The following is a 13402-nucleotide window of genomic DNA, read 5'->3' on the forward strand; positions in this document are numbered from 1 at the left end:
CCCGATGTTGTGATCCCGCTGGGCGATGGTAAGTAATGTCAGTCCCGCGGCTGAATCCGAGCTCCGCGAACGGGCCGGTTCAACTCCGCGGCCCGGGGTGGTCGAAGCTGCCGAAGCTGCCTTTCATCCGTAGTACTTGTAACACGCAAAGGTCTGTGCAGCCCAGGTGCCATCGGCCCTGCTTCAAGCTGTCTATGACAAGGGGAGCTGAAGGTCGCTGAAATTCTGCCTTTGCAGTACTGCACATGTGCAGCAGCCTACTGCGCATACACAGCACAAGTTTCTTGGCGGGTTTGTCAAATATGGATTGCCATTATCTTAAGTGTATCTTTGGAAACAAATAGAGAGGAATTGAGTTTGTGTACAAATGATGTGGTAAGTACATTTCTTGGTGCTATATGTTTTTAAATACCGTATTTCCCGGGATGGGGGGGGGGGGGGGGGAAGAGTTCCTTTTGCAGCGTGTGGGGTGTGGCCCGGGGTAAAGTTGCGGGGAGGGCAGGAGTGTTGAGAAGGAGGTGGTTGGGGATCATGCCAGTAACCCACTTGCGATACTCCGGGCCAGGTTAAAATCTTTTTTCTGATTAGAATGGAACAAACAGATATAACAACAAAGCCTCCTTTCCACTACCTACCAAGAGAGACTGGCCTCCTTAAAAAAGAACAAACTACTTGAGGAACTCAGTAGCAGGCAGGGTCTGTGAAAGCAATAGATCTGTCCATTCCTTCCACAGATGCTGCCTGACCCATTGCTTTTTGCCCAAGATTCCAACAGCTGCATTTTTGCCTCTTCTTCAAATGATGAATAAAGCACACAAAAAAAACAGAATATTATGTGAGGGACTGCTTCAGTGCACATTGAGTTCACATATGCATTAAGAGGATTTAATAATGTCTGCACTGCTTTAGTTCCGTATTACAGAACGCTTCATTGACAACAGAGGAAATATCCAGTGTCTTGGAACCCTGCAGAACTGAGTTATTCCCAAGCTGCTGACAATTAGAGCCACAGGGTAAAAGAGATGGAATATTAAAAATTTAAAGATGTGACCTTGATATGCCAACTCTGAATTTCCCACTGTTAATCGCCTGCTGTAACTTTACAACTTGGAGCACCGCTGATTTTAATGACTGTGCAGTTTCTACTGTTGTACTCCAAATAACACTAGTGCCTGCCAGAATGGTTACTACAGTTCTAATTTTTCCCCCAGTGGTTAAACAACACCCACACAGGGAAATAACGTTGTATTTTACTTTGGAGTCACGTGAGTGACTACGTGAAGAAGCCCACCAGGACGCATGCGTGTATATCGCTTTCACGCTTGCGAAACGACAGGCGGGGTGGAGCGTTCCCCCGCAGTGGTAAGTTTGAAACCGCGACCTGCAGGTAAGTGATTTACTCTGTGGTAGTTTTTGTCCCCGCGCTGTTTTTACACAGGGGGGGAAGTTGGACAAAATAGTGTCCACAAGTGCTGCGAGTAAAGCTGGCTGGGGAGGACCGCGAAGTTGCGGGAGCCAGCAGCAGCTGAAGGCACAAGCCCCGTAAGGGATCAGCTGTGCCGACTTTTGGTCCCGCGCAGGCCAGAACACCACGGCCGGGGCGGGAGACTATTCAGAATGGGGCCGTCGACTTTTGACAAGTCGAAAACGGCAGGAGGCGGGGTGGAACGACGTTCCCCCGTAGCGACAATTTAAACCAGGACCTGCAGGTAAGAGCTGCGGTCTTTTTGTGTTTTCCCATGCTGATTACAGGTGGAGAAACCAACGGGCTGCGACAAAGCTGGTGGGCTAGCAGCGGCCAGCGGCACTTGATAATGGGATCAGCTGTACCCGATGTCGCCTCCGCACCGGCCAGATCCACTCCGCGGCCGGGCGGTAAGGCGAGACAAAAACAAACAAGGTCGTGGACTCATAGGAGTCCGACTTTGAACAACCGCGGGCGGCCAGCGACCGTGAGCGCTGGAGCCGGATGGAGCGGTGAGTGGAGCATTTGCTCCAACGTGACAGACTCCGGGAGATGGAGTCGGGTCACAGTGGGCCCTATGATAAACCCACAGCAGTACCTCTTGAAGGGCTGCACAGTGCTTCTACCTCATCAGAGGGGATCACTGCGGGTCAGTTCTGGGCTGACCTGGAAGAGGGGTCCGCAGAAGGAAAGACAAGTGTGCAAGGGGTGCAGGAACGAAAGAACCTACTGGACATGGTGTCCAATTTCATACAGCCAGACCAGACTGGTAAAAATCTGGAGCCAAAGCTAGCTGCCAGTATAGACTATATGTCTCTAAACCAGTTACAAGAACAGGCTGTACTGGACACCACATCAAGACACCTAGCACCCCTACGCACCCACCAGCAGAACAAGAATGACTGGTGAAAGCTCGAAGGCCCGGTACTCAAAACATGAGTCTTTTTTAGGTCATGGCCCAGGCCGGCCTTCTTGGAAGATGCGCGCACCTCCAACGCCAACCAAACCACATATCCAGACACCAGCGCAACAACAGCAGCGAAGAACCTACAAAAAGAAGTAAACCTGCCACTGGTAACTATGGAGGTAGGTGGGTCTGGTTCCCTACAAAATACAGGGAGCATGGAGGTTGGTGGGAGATTACACTCTTTTCTGAATGCATGGAGCATGTTAACAACCGATACTTACATCTTAAGCAGTATCCAGGGATATACAATAGAGTTTATACACAAGTACAGCCCTCCAGTTCAACATATACCGAACCGAATGTTCATGCTTTCTGATAAAGAAAAATCAGAAGCGCAAGCTGAACTGGAGCGGCTTTACGTAAAAGGTGTAATTGAGCAAACTCAACACGAACCATTAGAATTCGTGTCCAATATATTTACCAAAAACAAAAAAGATGGTGGTTGTCGCATCATCATAGATCTGACAAAATTGAATACATTTGTACAATATATTCACTTCAAAATGGAAACCTTTGTTACTGCTAAACAATTAATTTCCAAATGTTACTTCATGGCCAGCATCGATTTAAAAGATGCTTACTATTCAGTGCCTATACGAGGTGACCATAGATGTTACTTAAAATTCAACTGGATGGGACAACTCTGGCAGTATAAAGCACTGCCAAATGGGTTATCATCAGCCCCCAGGCTGTTCACAAAATTTTGAAACCAGCCCTAGCGTTTCTACGGAAACGAAAACACATGGTCATGGCATATCTAGATGACATACTCATTGTGGGCAAAACTTTGGAATTGGCCAAACAAACCGTAACAGCCACAAAACAGTTATTTGAAAAACTGGGATTTATTACCCATCCAGTTAAATCTAAACTAACGCCTTCCACTACTATGGACTATTTGGGGTTCACCATTGACTCAGTTCACATGTCGGTGACTCTGCCTAAGGGAAAGGCTAGAGATTTAATAGAGGCTTGCAATAACCTCATTGACATCAGCAAACCATCCATCAGATTGGTAGCAAAAGTAATTGGCAAAATGGTGGCTGCCATTCTAGCCACACAATTTGGACCTCTACATTACCAAAACTTACAGAGAGCAAAAATACAAGCACTCAAAATCAATGCAGGTCACTTTGACAGACCTATGAAACTACCAATCAAAGCTAAAATGGAACTAGAATGGTGGATAGATAACATCTGGCTTTGTTCCAATCTAATCATTGTCAGTAACCCTTCCATGGTACTACAAACTGATGCCAGTGCACTTGGGTGGGGAGCCACCAATACCATCACCAGCTGTGGAGGTAGATGGACTGATCAGGAGGCATCATTATTACTCACACTGGGCATAAACTACCTGGAAATGTTGGGTGCATTCCATGGCCTAAAGTCATATTGTACTGGGTCATATCACCAGCATGTTAGACTACAGATAGACAATACCACCGTGGTAGCATACATTAACCACATGGGTGGAAACAAATCGACATCATGTGACAATCTGGCTAATACAATTTGGCAATGGTGTATCCAGAGAGATATTTGGATATCAGCCACTTACCTACCAGGAAGACTAAATTTAGTGGCAGACACCAGGTCACGCAAATTTAATGAAAACACCGAATGGATGTTGAATAAAAAAGTATTTGCTGATATTACAGCAAGATATGGAACACCAGATATCGATCTTTCGCATCCAGACTTAACCACCAATTAGCAAATTATGTTTCATGGGAACCAGACCCTGGGGCAGCGGCGACAGATGCATTTTCGCTGCATTGGGGGAAATTGTTTATTTACGCATTCCCTCCTTTTTGCCTCATCAGTCGGGTATTAAGGAAAATACAACAAGACTCTGCGTCTGGTATTTTGGTAGTACCCGATTGGCCTACTCAACCATGGTTCCCAGTGGTACTAAACATGGTATTAGAACCATGTATCACCATCCCACATAGACCAGATTTATTGCTACATCCTGTAACAAGGGATAGCCACCCATGCCATAACCATTTGAACTTATTAATTTGTAGAGTTTAAAAACACCTCTACCACAACTGGGACTGACGGACCGAACAGTGAACATGATCTCGGCGGTCCAAAGACAGCCAACCAAAAAAAGTATCTGGTCTATATCAGGAAGTGGGAGATGCATTGTCACAAAAACAACATCACCCACAGAGACATGAACATCCCGTCTGTTCTGGAATATCTGGCAGGCCTCCATTATGATGAGGGGCGCAGTTACAGTGCCATCAACTGCGCAAGAAGTGCCCTATCGACTTACCTATGGCAGGGGACAGAGCGTTACTCCGTTGGGACTCACCCACTGGTAACAAAACTTATGAGGGGAATTTTTAATACTAATCCCCCAAGAACCAGGTACTCCCAAATATGGGATGTAAGTATTGTCCTGAAGATACTCAGGAATTGGTCTCCAGCAACAGCTCTGTCCCTATACAGACCGACATTAAAAACAGTCATGCTAATGGCATTGGTCACGGCACAGAGGGTACAGTCACTGCATTAACTAAGACTGGACAACATGACTTCCTCAACTGAAAATATTACGTTTCATATCTATGAATTAGTCTCCTGGAGGGAAACCGCTTTTCAGGGCTCCCGCAACGGCGACTTCTCCCGCCCGAGTTGCGGGGTTGAAGAGCACCTGGAGCGGGGCCTTACATCACCGCCCCACGCGGCTTGGAATGGCCGCGGGACTGCGAGCGCACGCCGGGGGCTCTAACACCAAGACCCGGTGCGCGGCCTTGCATCACCCGGCGTGGCTTTAATGGCCGCGGGACAATCGCCATCGCCCGCCGGGGGCTTTGACTTTGACTTTGACTCTGACATCGGGGGGGAGAGTGCAGTGGAGAGATAAGTTTTTTTGGCCTTCCATCACAGCAATGTGATGGATGTTTATGTAAATTATGTTGTGTCTTGGGTCTATTTGTTTGTAATGTATGGCTGCAGAAACGACATTTCGTTTGGACCTCAAGGGGTCCAAATGACAATAAATTGAATTGTATTGTATTGTATAAAGCAGAACAGACAGGGATCAGCAGGCCTCAATATACAATTTAGGTCATACCCAACAGATGACCGTCTCTGTATAGTAAGACATTTGTCGTTATACATGGAGAAAACAAAAATCATAAGAGGCAATGAGAAGGCACTTCTGGTCAGCCACAAGCAACCACACAAAAGAGTGACGATCCAGACCATCTCAAGATGGCTGAAACAGGTGCTAACACAGGCTGGGGTGGATACTAATATTTTTAAATCTCATTCCACCAGGGCTGCAGCTACATCAGCAGCGATACAGTTGGATGTACCAATGGACCAAATCCTCAAGGCAGCAGGATAGTCAGGGGAAAAAACATTCCAACTATTTTACAACAAACCAGTAATGAAACCTGGAACGTTTGCAGAAACAATTTTAAGTTCTGTAAATTAATTTAAACCCATAAAAAGGGGTTAAAAAATGTTATGATTTCAATGTCGAATTCATGTCCAAATTATGTTAACACAATTCCTCCTACAGTCATCAAGGCAGACGTGATGCATGGACTCGTTTCCATGGCATGAAATCACAGAGCTTTAAAATCTTCACGTAGTCACTCACGTGACTCCGAAGTAAAATAGTAAGATTAAACGAGAACTTACCAGTTTGAAGTTTGATCGGTATTTTATGAGGAGTTACGATGAGGGATTACGTGCCCTCCGCTCCCACCCTTGATCATATACTCAACTGATCTAATCTTACTATGTTTAGTCATTACAGTTATCTGTGATTTCACACCGCTGCTTTGAAGAATGACACGCATGCGTCCTGGCGGGCTTCTTCACGTAATCCCTCATCGTAACTCCTCATAAAATACAGATCAAACTTCAAACTGGTAAGTTCTCGCTTAATCTTACTATTATACCATCATCCAAAGTCATAGTTACCTCCTGCGGTTTTAATGTGAGAGTCATCAATTAATCAAGCTGATTATTTTATTTTTTCATGTGTTCATACAGTCTATGCCTCACGAGAGGACTTTACCCAAGCCATTTCTTGGGGTAACTAAAAACTGGTAAAATCTAGAAAGCATTGACAACATCTGAAAATTAATAAGCCTAGTGTTGGAGAGATATTGAAGCAAAAAGTATTTTATTATCAAGGGCTATTTCCATTCCAAAACTAAAGCCAGTTGTTAGTTGTTGTGAAATTCAGGTCTATAAAGGAATTAAAGGGAAAATAAATATTTGAACAATGTAAAAACTACAGCACTAATCATTTTCTTTTTTTTTGGATTTCACCATAGCTTTGAAATCAACCTCAAAGGGGAGCCATGTTCAGCTTATCCATTATTTTAGCAAAGAGAAAGCCACACACGCAATGTAGAATTTCATGGTAAAAACTACTCACTTACAGAAATATATATCCTGAAGTAGCCCCCATGTTAATTTGCAGTATTATTCTTTTATTGATTAAAAATTCTCCTAAATACATTATAACTTTCTGCTCCCAGTATATAATATGTTTGCAAATCTGACCGTTCAAAGATGATAACTACAATGATAGAGCAATCATCTTGCAATTTATCTTCTTGTTAATTAAGACCTGTGCTTTTGCGATGGCCCCTTCTCATTTTCACAATGGTACATGTTCTCCAACCCAAAATAAAATATTTCCATTGGCTCCAATGTTGCAAATTTAAGAATGTTTATTTCCACCAAGAAAATGCCCAACAAATGAAGAACCTGCAATGCAACAAAACATCCAGAGTGCCACACAAGAGCAGTTGTTATATTTGTTAAATTAGGAGATATTGGTTTTCTTAACCAGGAGCCATTAAAGGTTAGAAGACACAAGGCCATCAGATGAATGGAAGCTGGCATCAACCAACCCAGAAGACGACAAAGAGAATGGCCTAATAATGTAATTATTCTACAATAACGGGGGATCGATGATCAATAATAGGTCATATGCAACAGAAAAGATGCAGCACTGCAAAAGATTTGCTGTGCATTAGCACAAAACAAAAATTAATCCAAGACACCGTTTAACATTATGCAACAGACAGGAGCCCAATGAATGATAATGTTAATATGAGATGCATAGATGGGGTAGACAATCAGAACCTTTTATCCAGGGTGGAAACGTCAAAGGCTAGAGGCCATAGGTTTAAGGTGAGGAACAACATTGAAAGGGGATGTGCAGGACATTTTATTTTTACACACTGAGGGGTGGGTGCCTGGAACGCATTGCCAAAGAAGTTGCCGGAGGAAAAAGCAACAGTGGCATTTAGGAGGCTTTTAAATAGCCACGTGAATGGAGGAATATTTTATCATAGTATTTCATTCTCTCATCTCCCATATTCTAACATCCGTAGCGGGAGCGGTAGAGTTGCTGCCTTACAATGCCGTAGACACAGGTTTGATCCTGACTATGGGGGTTGTCTGTATAGAGTTTTTACGTTCTCCAAACAATAAATATAAATAAACATACCAGAGGCTCCAGCTCCCGCTCATCAATCAGGTCAAACTCAGTCACAAAGTAGTAGAAATGTTTGTAGCACGTATTGACGTGGGCTTCGGCTCCCATCGTGGTAATCCGATCAAAGTGGTGGATGTAAACATGAACAAAGACTCGGAAAAGCCGAGTGAGTATTTTCTTACAGAGTTGCATGAAGTTTCTTGGAAAAGGAACACCTAACAAAAAGGACACAGGAAAATTAAAAATAGTAGGAAAAAGAAACCCTCGTACATATAAGACATCCTCCAAAGTTTTAAGAGTTCTACTTTTATTCCTCCTCTAAGGCAGTAGAATTTTATTTTCAGAATTTCCTTTTGGATTTCGCAGAGACTATCTTATATTGAAGCCTCGCGTTTTGTTCTTTCTCGCAAGTGAAAACATTCTCTCTGAATCCACTCTATCAAAGTCCTTCGTCATTTTGAAGGACAATGGAATCCTTTTTTAAAGCGATAAAAGCTCAAGATTGTTTATCTTTTGCTGATATGTAGACTCATGCATTTCCGGTACAATTCACTGCACCATCTCAGTGCCTCCACATTGTTTTTATAATAAGGCATCGCAAATGACATGCATCAAATGATCTATCCAAGGTTTGATGCAGATTTAGCATGATTTCCTTATATTTCAATTCCCTCTTGAACAAAAATCCTGTTTTATTCTTTGACATATTTATGACCCAACTAATCTGCTTGGCTCCTCAACCTCAACTGGATCCATATTTTCTAGTTACAAGGACCTTTCATGGTCTTCAAAATTGCAAAAGGAAATGCAGTATTATTTGCTACAATTATAGAACAGAAAAAGCATACAGTCTATTCCCAATGGTTCCTCAAAGTTAACATTTAAGGAATAAAATTTGTATTGAACAAACCAAAATAATAAACACAGTTCTCCCACTATTAATTCTGCAATAATAGCTGGACAGCTGCCCTAATGCTAAATTTTGCAGAATTATTTCAAACAGTAGAATGGTAGATTTTATATGGCTGAAAAGGAAGCCTTTCAGCCCATGGACACAAATCAAACTGATCGGTCAAACTTTTGTAATAACACGGAATTGCAGTTGCAGGGATTTATACCAAAGATAGATCAAATTGTTGGAGTAACTCAGTGAGTTAGGCAGCAACCCTGGAGAACATCAATAGGTGAACTGAAAGTCTGAAGAAGGGTCTCGACCCGAAACGTTGCCTTTTTCCGTTGCTCCATAGATGTTGCCTCACCCGCTGAATTTCTCCAGCATTTTTGTCTACCTTGGGTGAACTGAAATGTTGCTCATCCATGTTCTTCAAGGTTGCTGCCTGACCCACTGAGTTACTCCAGTATTTTGTGTTTAGCTTTGTCAAACTATTTGTTGGAAGGTTTCCATGTTCTTTATTTTGTGTTAATTCATTTCAAAATGTTTCCACACAACAGATAATCTGTTTTAGTAAGATTGGTTGAGGAATAACTATTGTCTAGCTCATCAAAGTAACACCCTGGCTTTTTTCAAACCAGCACATGGTATATTTTAAGTCCACCCGAGAAAGTAAACAGAACCCTGGTTCAACATTTCAATTAAATGCACCACCTCCAGGAGTCGAATCTCACCATTGCTCGAGGTTGCCAGATTATGTACTCTGGAGTGGTCCTTTAGCCCACTTGTTATCACTGAATCATGAGTTGTACAAATACATGTGGTAGGAGAGGCATCCTCCAATAGGATAGCCAAGAAGCCAGGAAAGAGAAAATAATAAGAGGAGAAGATTAATCTCTGGGCCTCCTCCATTGTCAATGAGGCCCAGCACAAATTAGAGAAACAGCACCTCATATTTCGCTTGGGTAGCTTGCACCCCAGCAGTATGAACATTGACTTCTCTAACTTCAAGTAGCCCTTGCTTTCCCACTCTCTACATTCCCCCCCTCCCCTTCCCAGTTCGCCCCCAGTCTCACTGTCTCCGACTACATTTTATCTCTGCACCACACACTCCCCTGACATCAGTCTGATGAAGGGTCTCGACCCAAAACGTCACCCATTCCTTCTCTCCAGAGAAGGAGTCCCTGATCTGCTGCCTGTCCCGCTGAGTTACTCCAGCATTTTGTGTCTAACAGAAGATCTAATGAGCCAGGTACCCAAAAACCACACTGGAAAACATTTTAAAAGACACAAAGTTCACAAGTTATAGGAGTAGAATTGGGCCATTCGGCCCATCAAGTCTACTCTGCCATCCAATCATGGTTGATCTCTGCATCCTAATCCCATTTTCCGGCCTTCTCCCCATAACCCTTGATACCGTTGGTGTGCTGGAGTAACTCAGCATCTCTGGAGAACATGGGTGAGATTTTGGGTCGGAACCCTTCTCCTGACTCCACCAGTCTGAATAAGGGTCCTGACCTGAAATGTGACCTACATCAGTCTGAAGAAGGATCCCAACCCAAAAGATCATCTATTCATTTTCTCCAGTGATGCTGCCTGACCCGCCGAGTTACTCTAGCACTTTGTCTTTTTTTTAAACCAGCATCTGTAGTTCTGTGTTTCTCCATTTTATTGGGAGACATCATGTGATTTTAAAATCTGAGCCCATGCCTTCTAACTGCCAGATAAAGTTAACTTATTTTTTTGTTCCTCCCCCCCCCCCCCCCCCCAAAAAAAAAAAGAAACAGGAAATTTGGTTATATTTTTGGAAGATGAAATCTTGAGTAATAACAAAACCCTAAATGCCAATAAATGTAATAATTGTAAATGAGCAGTTAATTCATGTTTTCTAAACAAAATCAAGATTTCTAAGTTTTCTGAGGAATATTAAGACATATGTGGGAGATTGTGCTAATTGCGAGCTGGCACTTCTGTGAGGAACAGGTTGTAGACACAAAAAGCTGGAGTAACTCAGCAGGTCAGGCAACATCTCTGGAGAAAAGGAATAGGTGATGTTACGGGTCGAGACCCTTCTTCAGAGCCAAAATGGCACCTATTCTTTTTCTCCAGACATATTGCCTATTTCGCTGAGTTTCCCAAGCTTTTTGTGTCTATCTTCGGTGTAAACCAGCATCTGCAGTTTCTTCCTATACAGATAGCTGGTTGTAATGTGCAAGGCAGCCTGCTTTTTATACCCACACATGTTGAACTCTTTGGCTCAAGGCTTCGCTTCTACCAAGCACAGTAGAACATGTCACATAGGCAGGGAATAGCAGTAATGATCTATGCTGACATTTCCTTCCTGTATGCTACTGGTAAGTACTCCAGTTCACACAAGCAATGAATAGAAGTGAGATAATGAAGGCTCAGGAAGTTCGACATGACCTTAGCAACTCTCACCAACTTCTCCCACCATCACAGAAAGCATTTTATCGGGATGAATCGCAGAATGGTTTGGGAACAGCTCCATCCAAGACCACAATAATTTGAAGAGAATTGTGGACGCAGTCCAGACCATCACACAAACCAACCTCCCTTCCATTGGCTCATTTTACACTTCACAATGACTTAGCAAGGCCACTAGCATAATCAAGGATGTGTCTCACCCCAGTCACCCCCTTTTCTCCCCTCTCCCATCAGTCAAGAGGTACAGAAGTGTGAAAACACTCTTCCAAATTCAGGGCCAACTTCTTCCCAGTTGTTATTAGGCAACTGAACCACCCTATCAATAACTAGAGAAGGGTCCTGAACTACCATCTATCTCACTGGAGATCCTCAGACCATCTTTAATCGGACTTTACTGGACTTTATCTTGCACTAAACATTATTCCCTTTATTATGAATCTGTACAGTGTGGATGGCTCGATTATAATCATGTATTGTCTTTTTGCTGACTGCTTATCGCACAACAAAAGTTTTTCACTGTACCTCGGTACACGTGACAATAAACTAAACTAAACTGAACATTGTTGGTGCTCTGGCTGGAGGTACATGGTGAATGACTGAGCTCAAGAACCAATCAACTTGTTTATCAAATGAACGGACATGTTCTGTAGAGATTGAAGGAGAAGGTAATATCTTGAGAGTCCACAAGAATTTGATGTGTGAGTTGAAAGAGACTGGGTGAGAGCATATTACTGACAGAGCGAAATTCTCATCACAAGATGATAATTGGCAGGTTTAAAGAGGGATAGAAACTGGAAGATTAATCTGAAATACTCAGGACAAAATGCAAGCTATAAGTTTGTGACAAGAAGGCAAAAGCAGAAGATGATGATGAACAATATCCACTGGTCACTTTAAATCACTTTGCAAAGTGAATGAAACCAAAACCTCACTCAGTCAAAATATTATAAAATCTTCATTCATCTGCTTTGTAAAATAAGCACTTATGCAGAGCTGATGGAGAGCTGTACTTTTACAACTGCTTTTACTCTCAAATTAAATATGCTCTATATTATGAATGTGGATTCAGGTTATTTATTATGCAACTGTTATTCACATGGAAAACAGCATGTGTGTGTTTTAATTAATTCTCAATCAAAGCATGACAGAGATAATCCATTAACACCTTAATTGTCAAGTGGTAATTTTAATGCATACTTTCAAATTAATGGTTTCTGCTTAAATATAAGTGCTTTTTGTTCTTTACATTAGCAAATCTAATATGAGGGAAATTAGAGTAGCATTTGGATTTTTTAAAATAGACCATTCTCTAACATCCATTTCTTTGGTTATACAATCGAGGTTTATGGCAATTAGGCAGGCAAGTTGAGTTGCGGCCAATAATCACAGTAGTACAGGGGTAGGGTTGCTGCCTTACAGCGCCAGAGACCTGGATTCGATCCTGACCACGGGTACTGTATGTACAGAGTTTGTACGTTCTCCCTATGACCACATGGCTTTTCTCCACATGCTCCAGTTTCCTCCCACACTCCAAAGACGTAGAGGTTTATAGGTTATTGGAAATTGGAAATAGTTTCTAGTGTGAAGAATAATGCTAGTGTTTGGGATGATTGCTGGTCAGCTTTCCCACCAATTTGCGAAGGTACTCTCCCACCTCTGGGTCAGAGAACTTGAACCCCATCCAAGCACAGACTTTTGATTTAACAACATCAATCGCAAGTATCAATCAGTCGAACACTCCCACCAGTGAAGGTTGAAGCTTTACCCTGCCCTTCATTGTACTAGTTTTAGAATCCGCACATTTTCCTACTACTGAGCTCAGTTGCTAATATATTGGGCAGGTTGGAATTTCTTCTCTGCAAGTAGTCCAATCAACACTCATTTCCACCTTCAGTGAGCAAAGATCAACTAAGGGCATGGGAATGATGGGTGGTGAAAAGGCAGATTGGGTGGTTATCAATGCAGTGACTATCTATCTATCTATCTATCTATCTATCTATCTATCTATCTATCTATCTATCTATCTATCTATCTATCTATGCTATTACTAAAACTCTCATCTTGACCACTTCCTGTCTGCGTTATTTTAAAATTTGCGCAAAAGCGCTACCATATATTGCTAAGATCACTCGCCACCTTACTCACCGTTCT

General features: G+C 42.6%; 1 protein-coding gene across 1 annotated transcript in view; it reads right to left on the minus strand.

Moving 5' to 3' along the window:
- The window catches only part of mob3c (MOB kinase activator 3C), a 35600-nt gene that overhangs the window by 7689 nt on the left and 14509 nt on the right, over positions 1-13402 (minus strand). Inside the window, exon 4 of the mRNA XM_033028795.1 lies at positions 7927-8129. Coding sequence (XP_032884686.1) covers positions 7927-8129 — 203 coding nt within the window. The remainder of the gene's footprint in view (positions 1-7926; positions 8130-13402) is intronic.

Source organism: Amblyraja radiata, chromosome 10, assembly GCF_010909765.2.
Source record: "Amblyraja radiata isolate CabotCenter1 chromosome 10, sAmbRad1.1.pri, whole genome shotgun sequence".
Lineage (NCBI taxonomy): Eukaryota > Metazoa > Chordata > Chondrichthyes > Rajiformes > Rajidae > Amblyraja > Amblyraja radiata.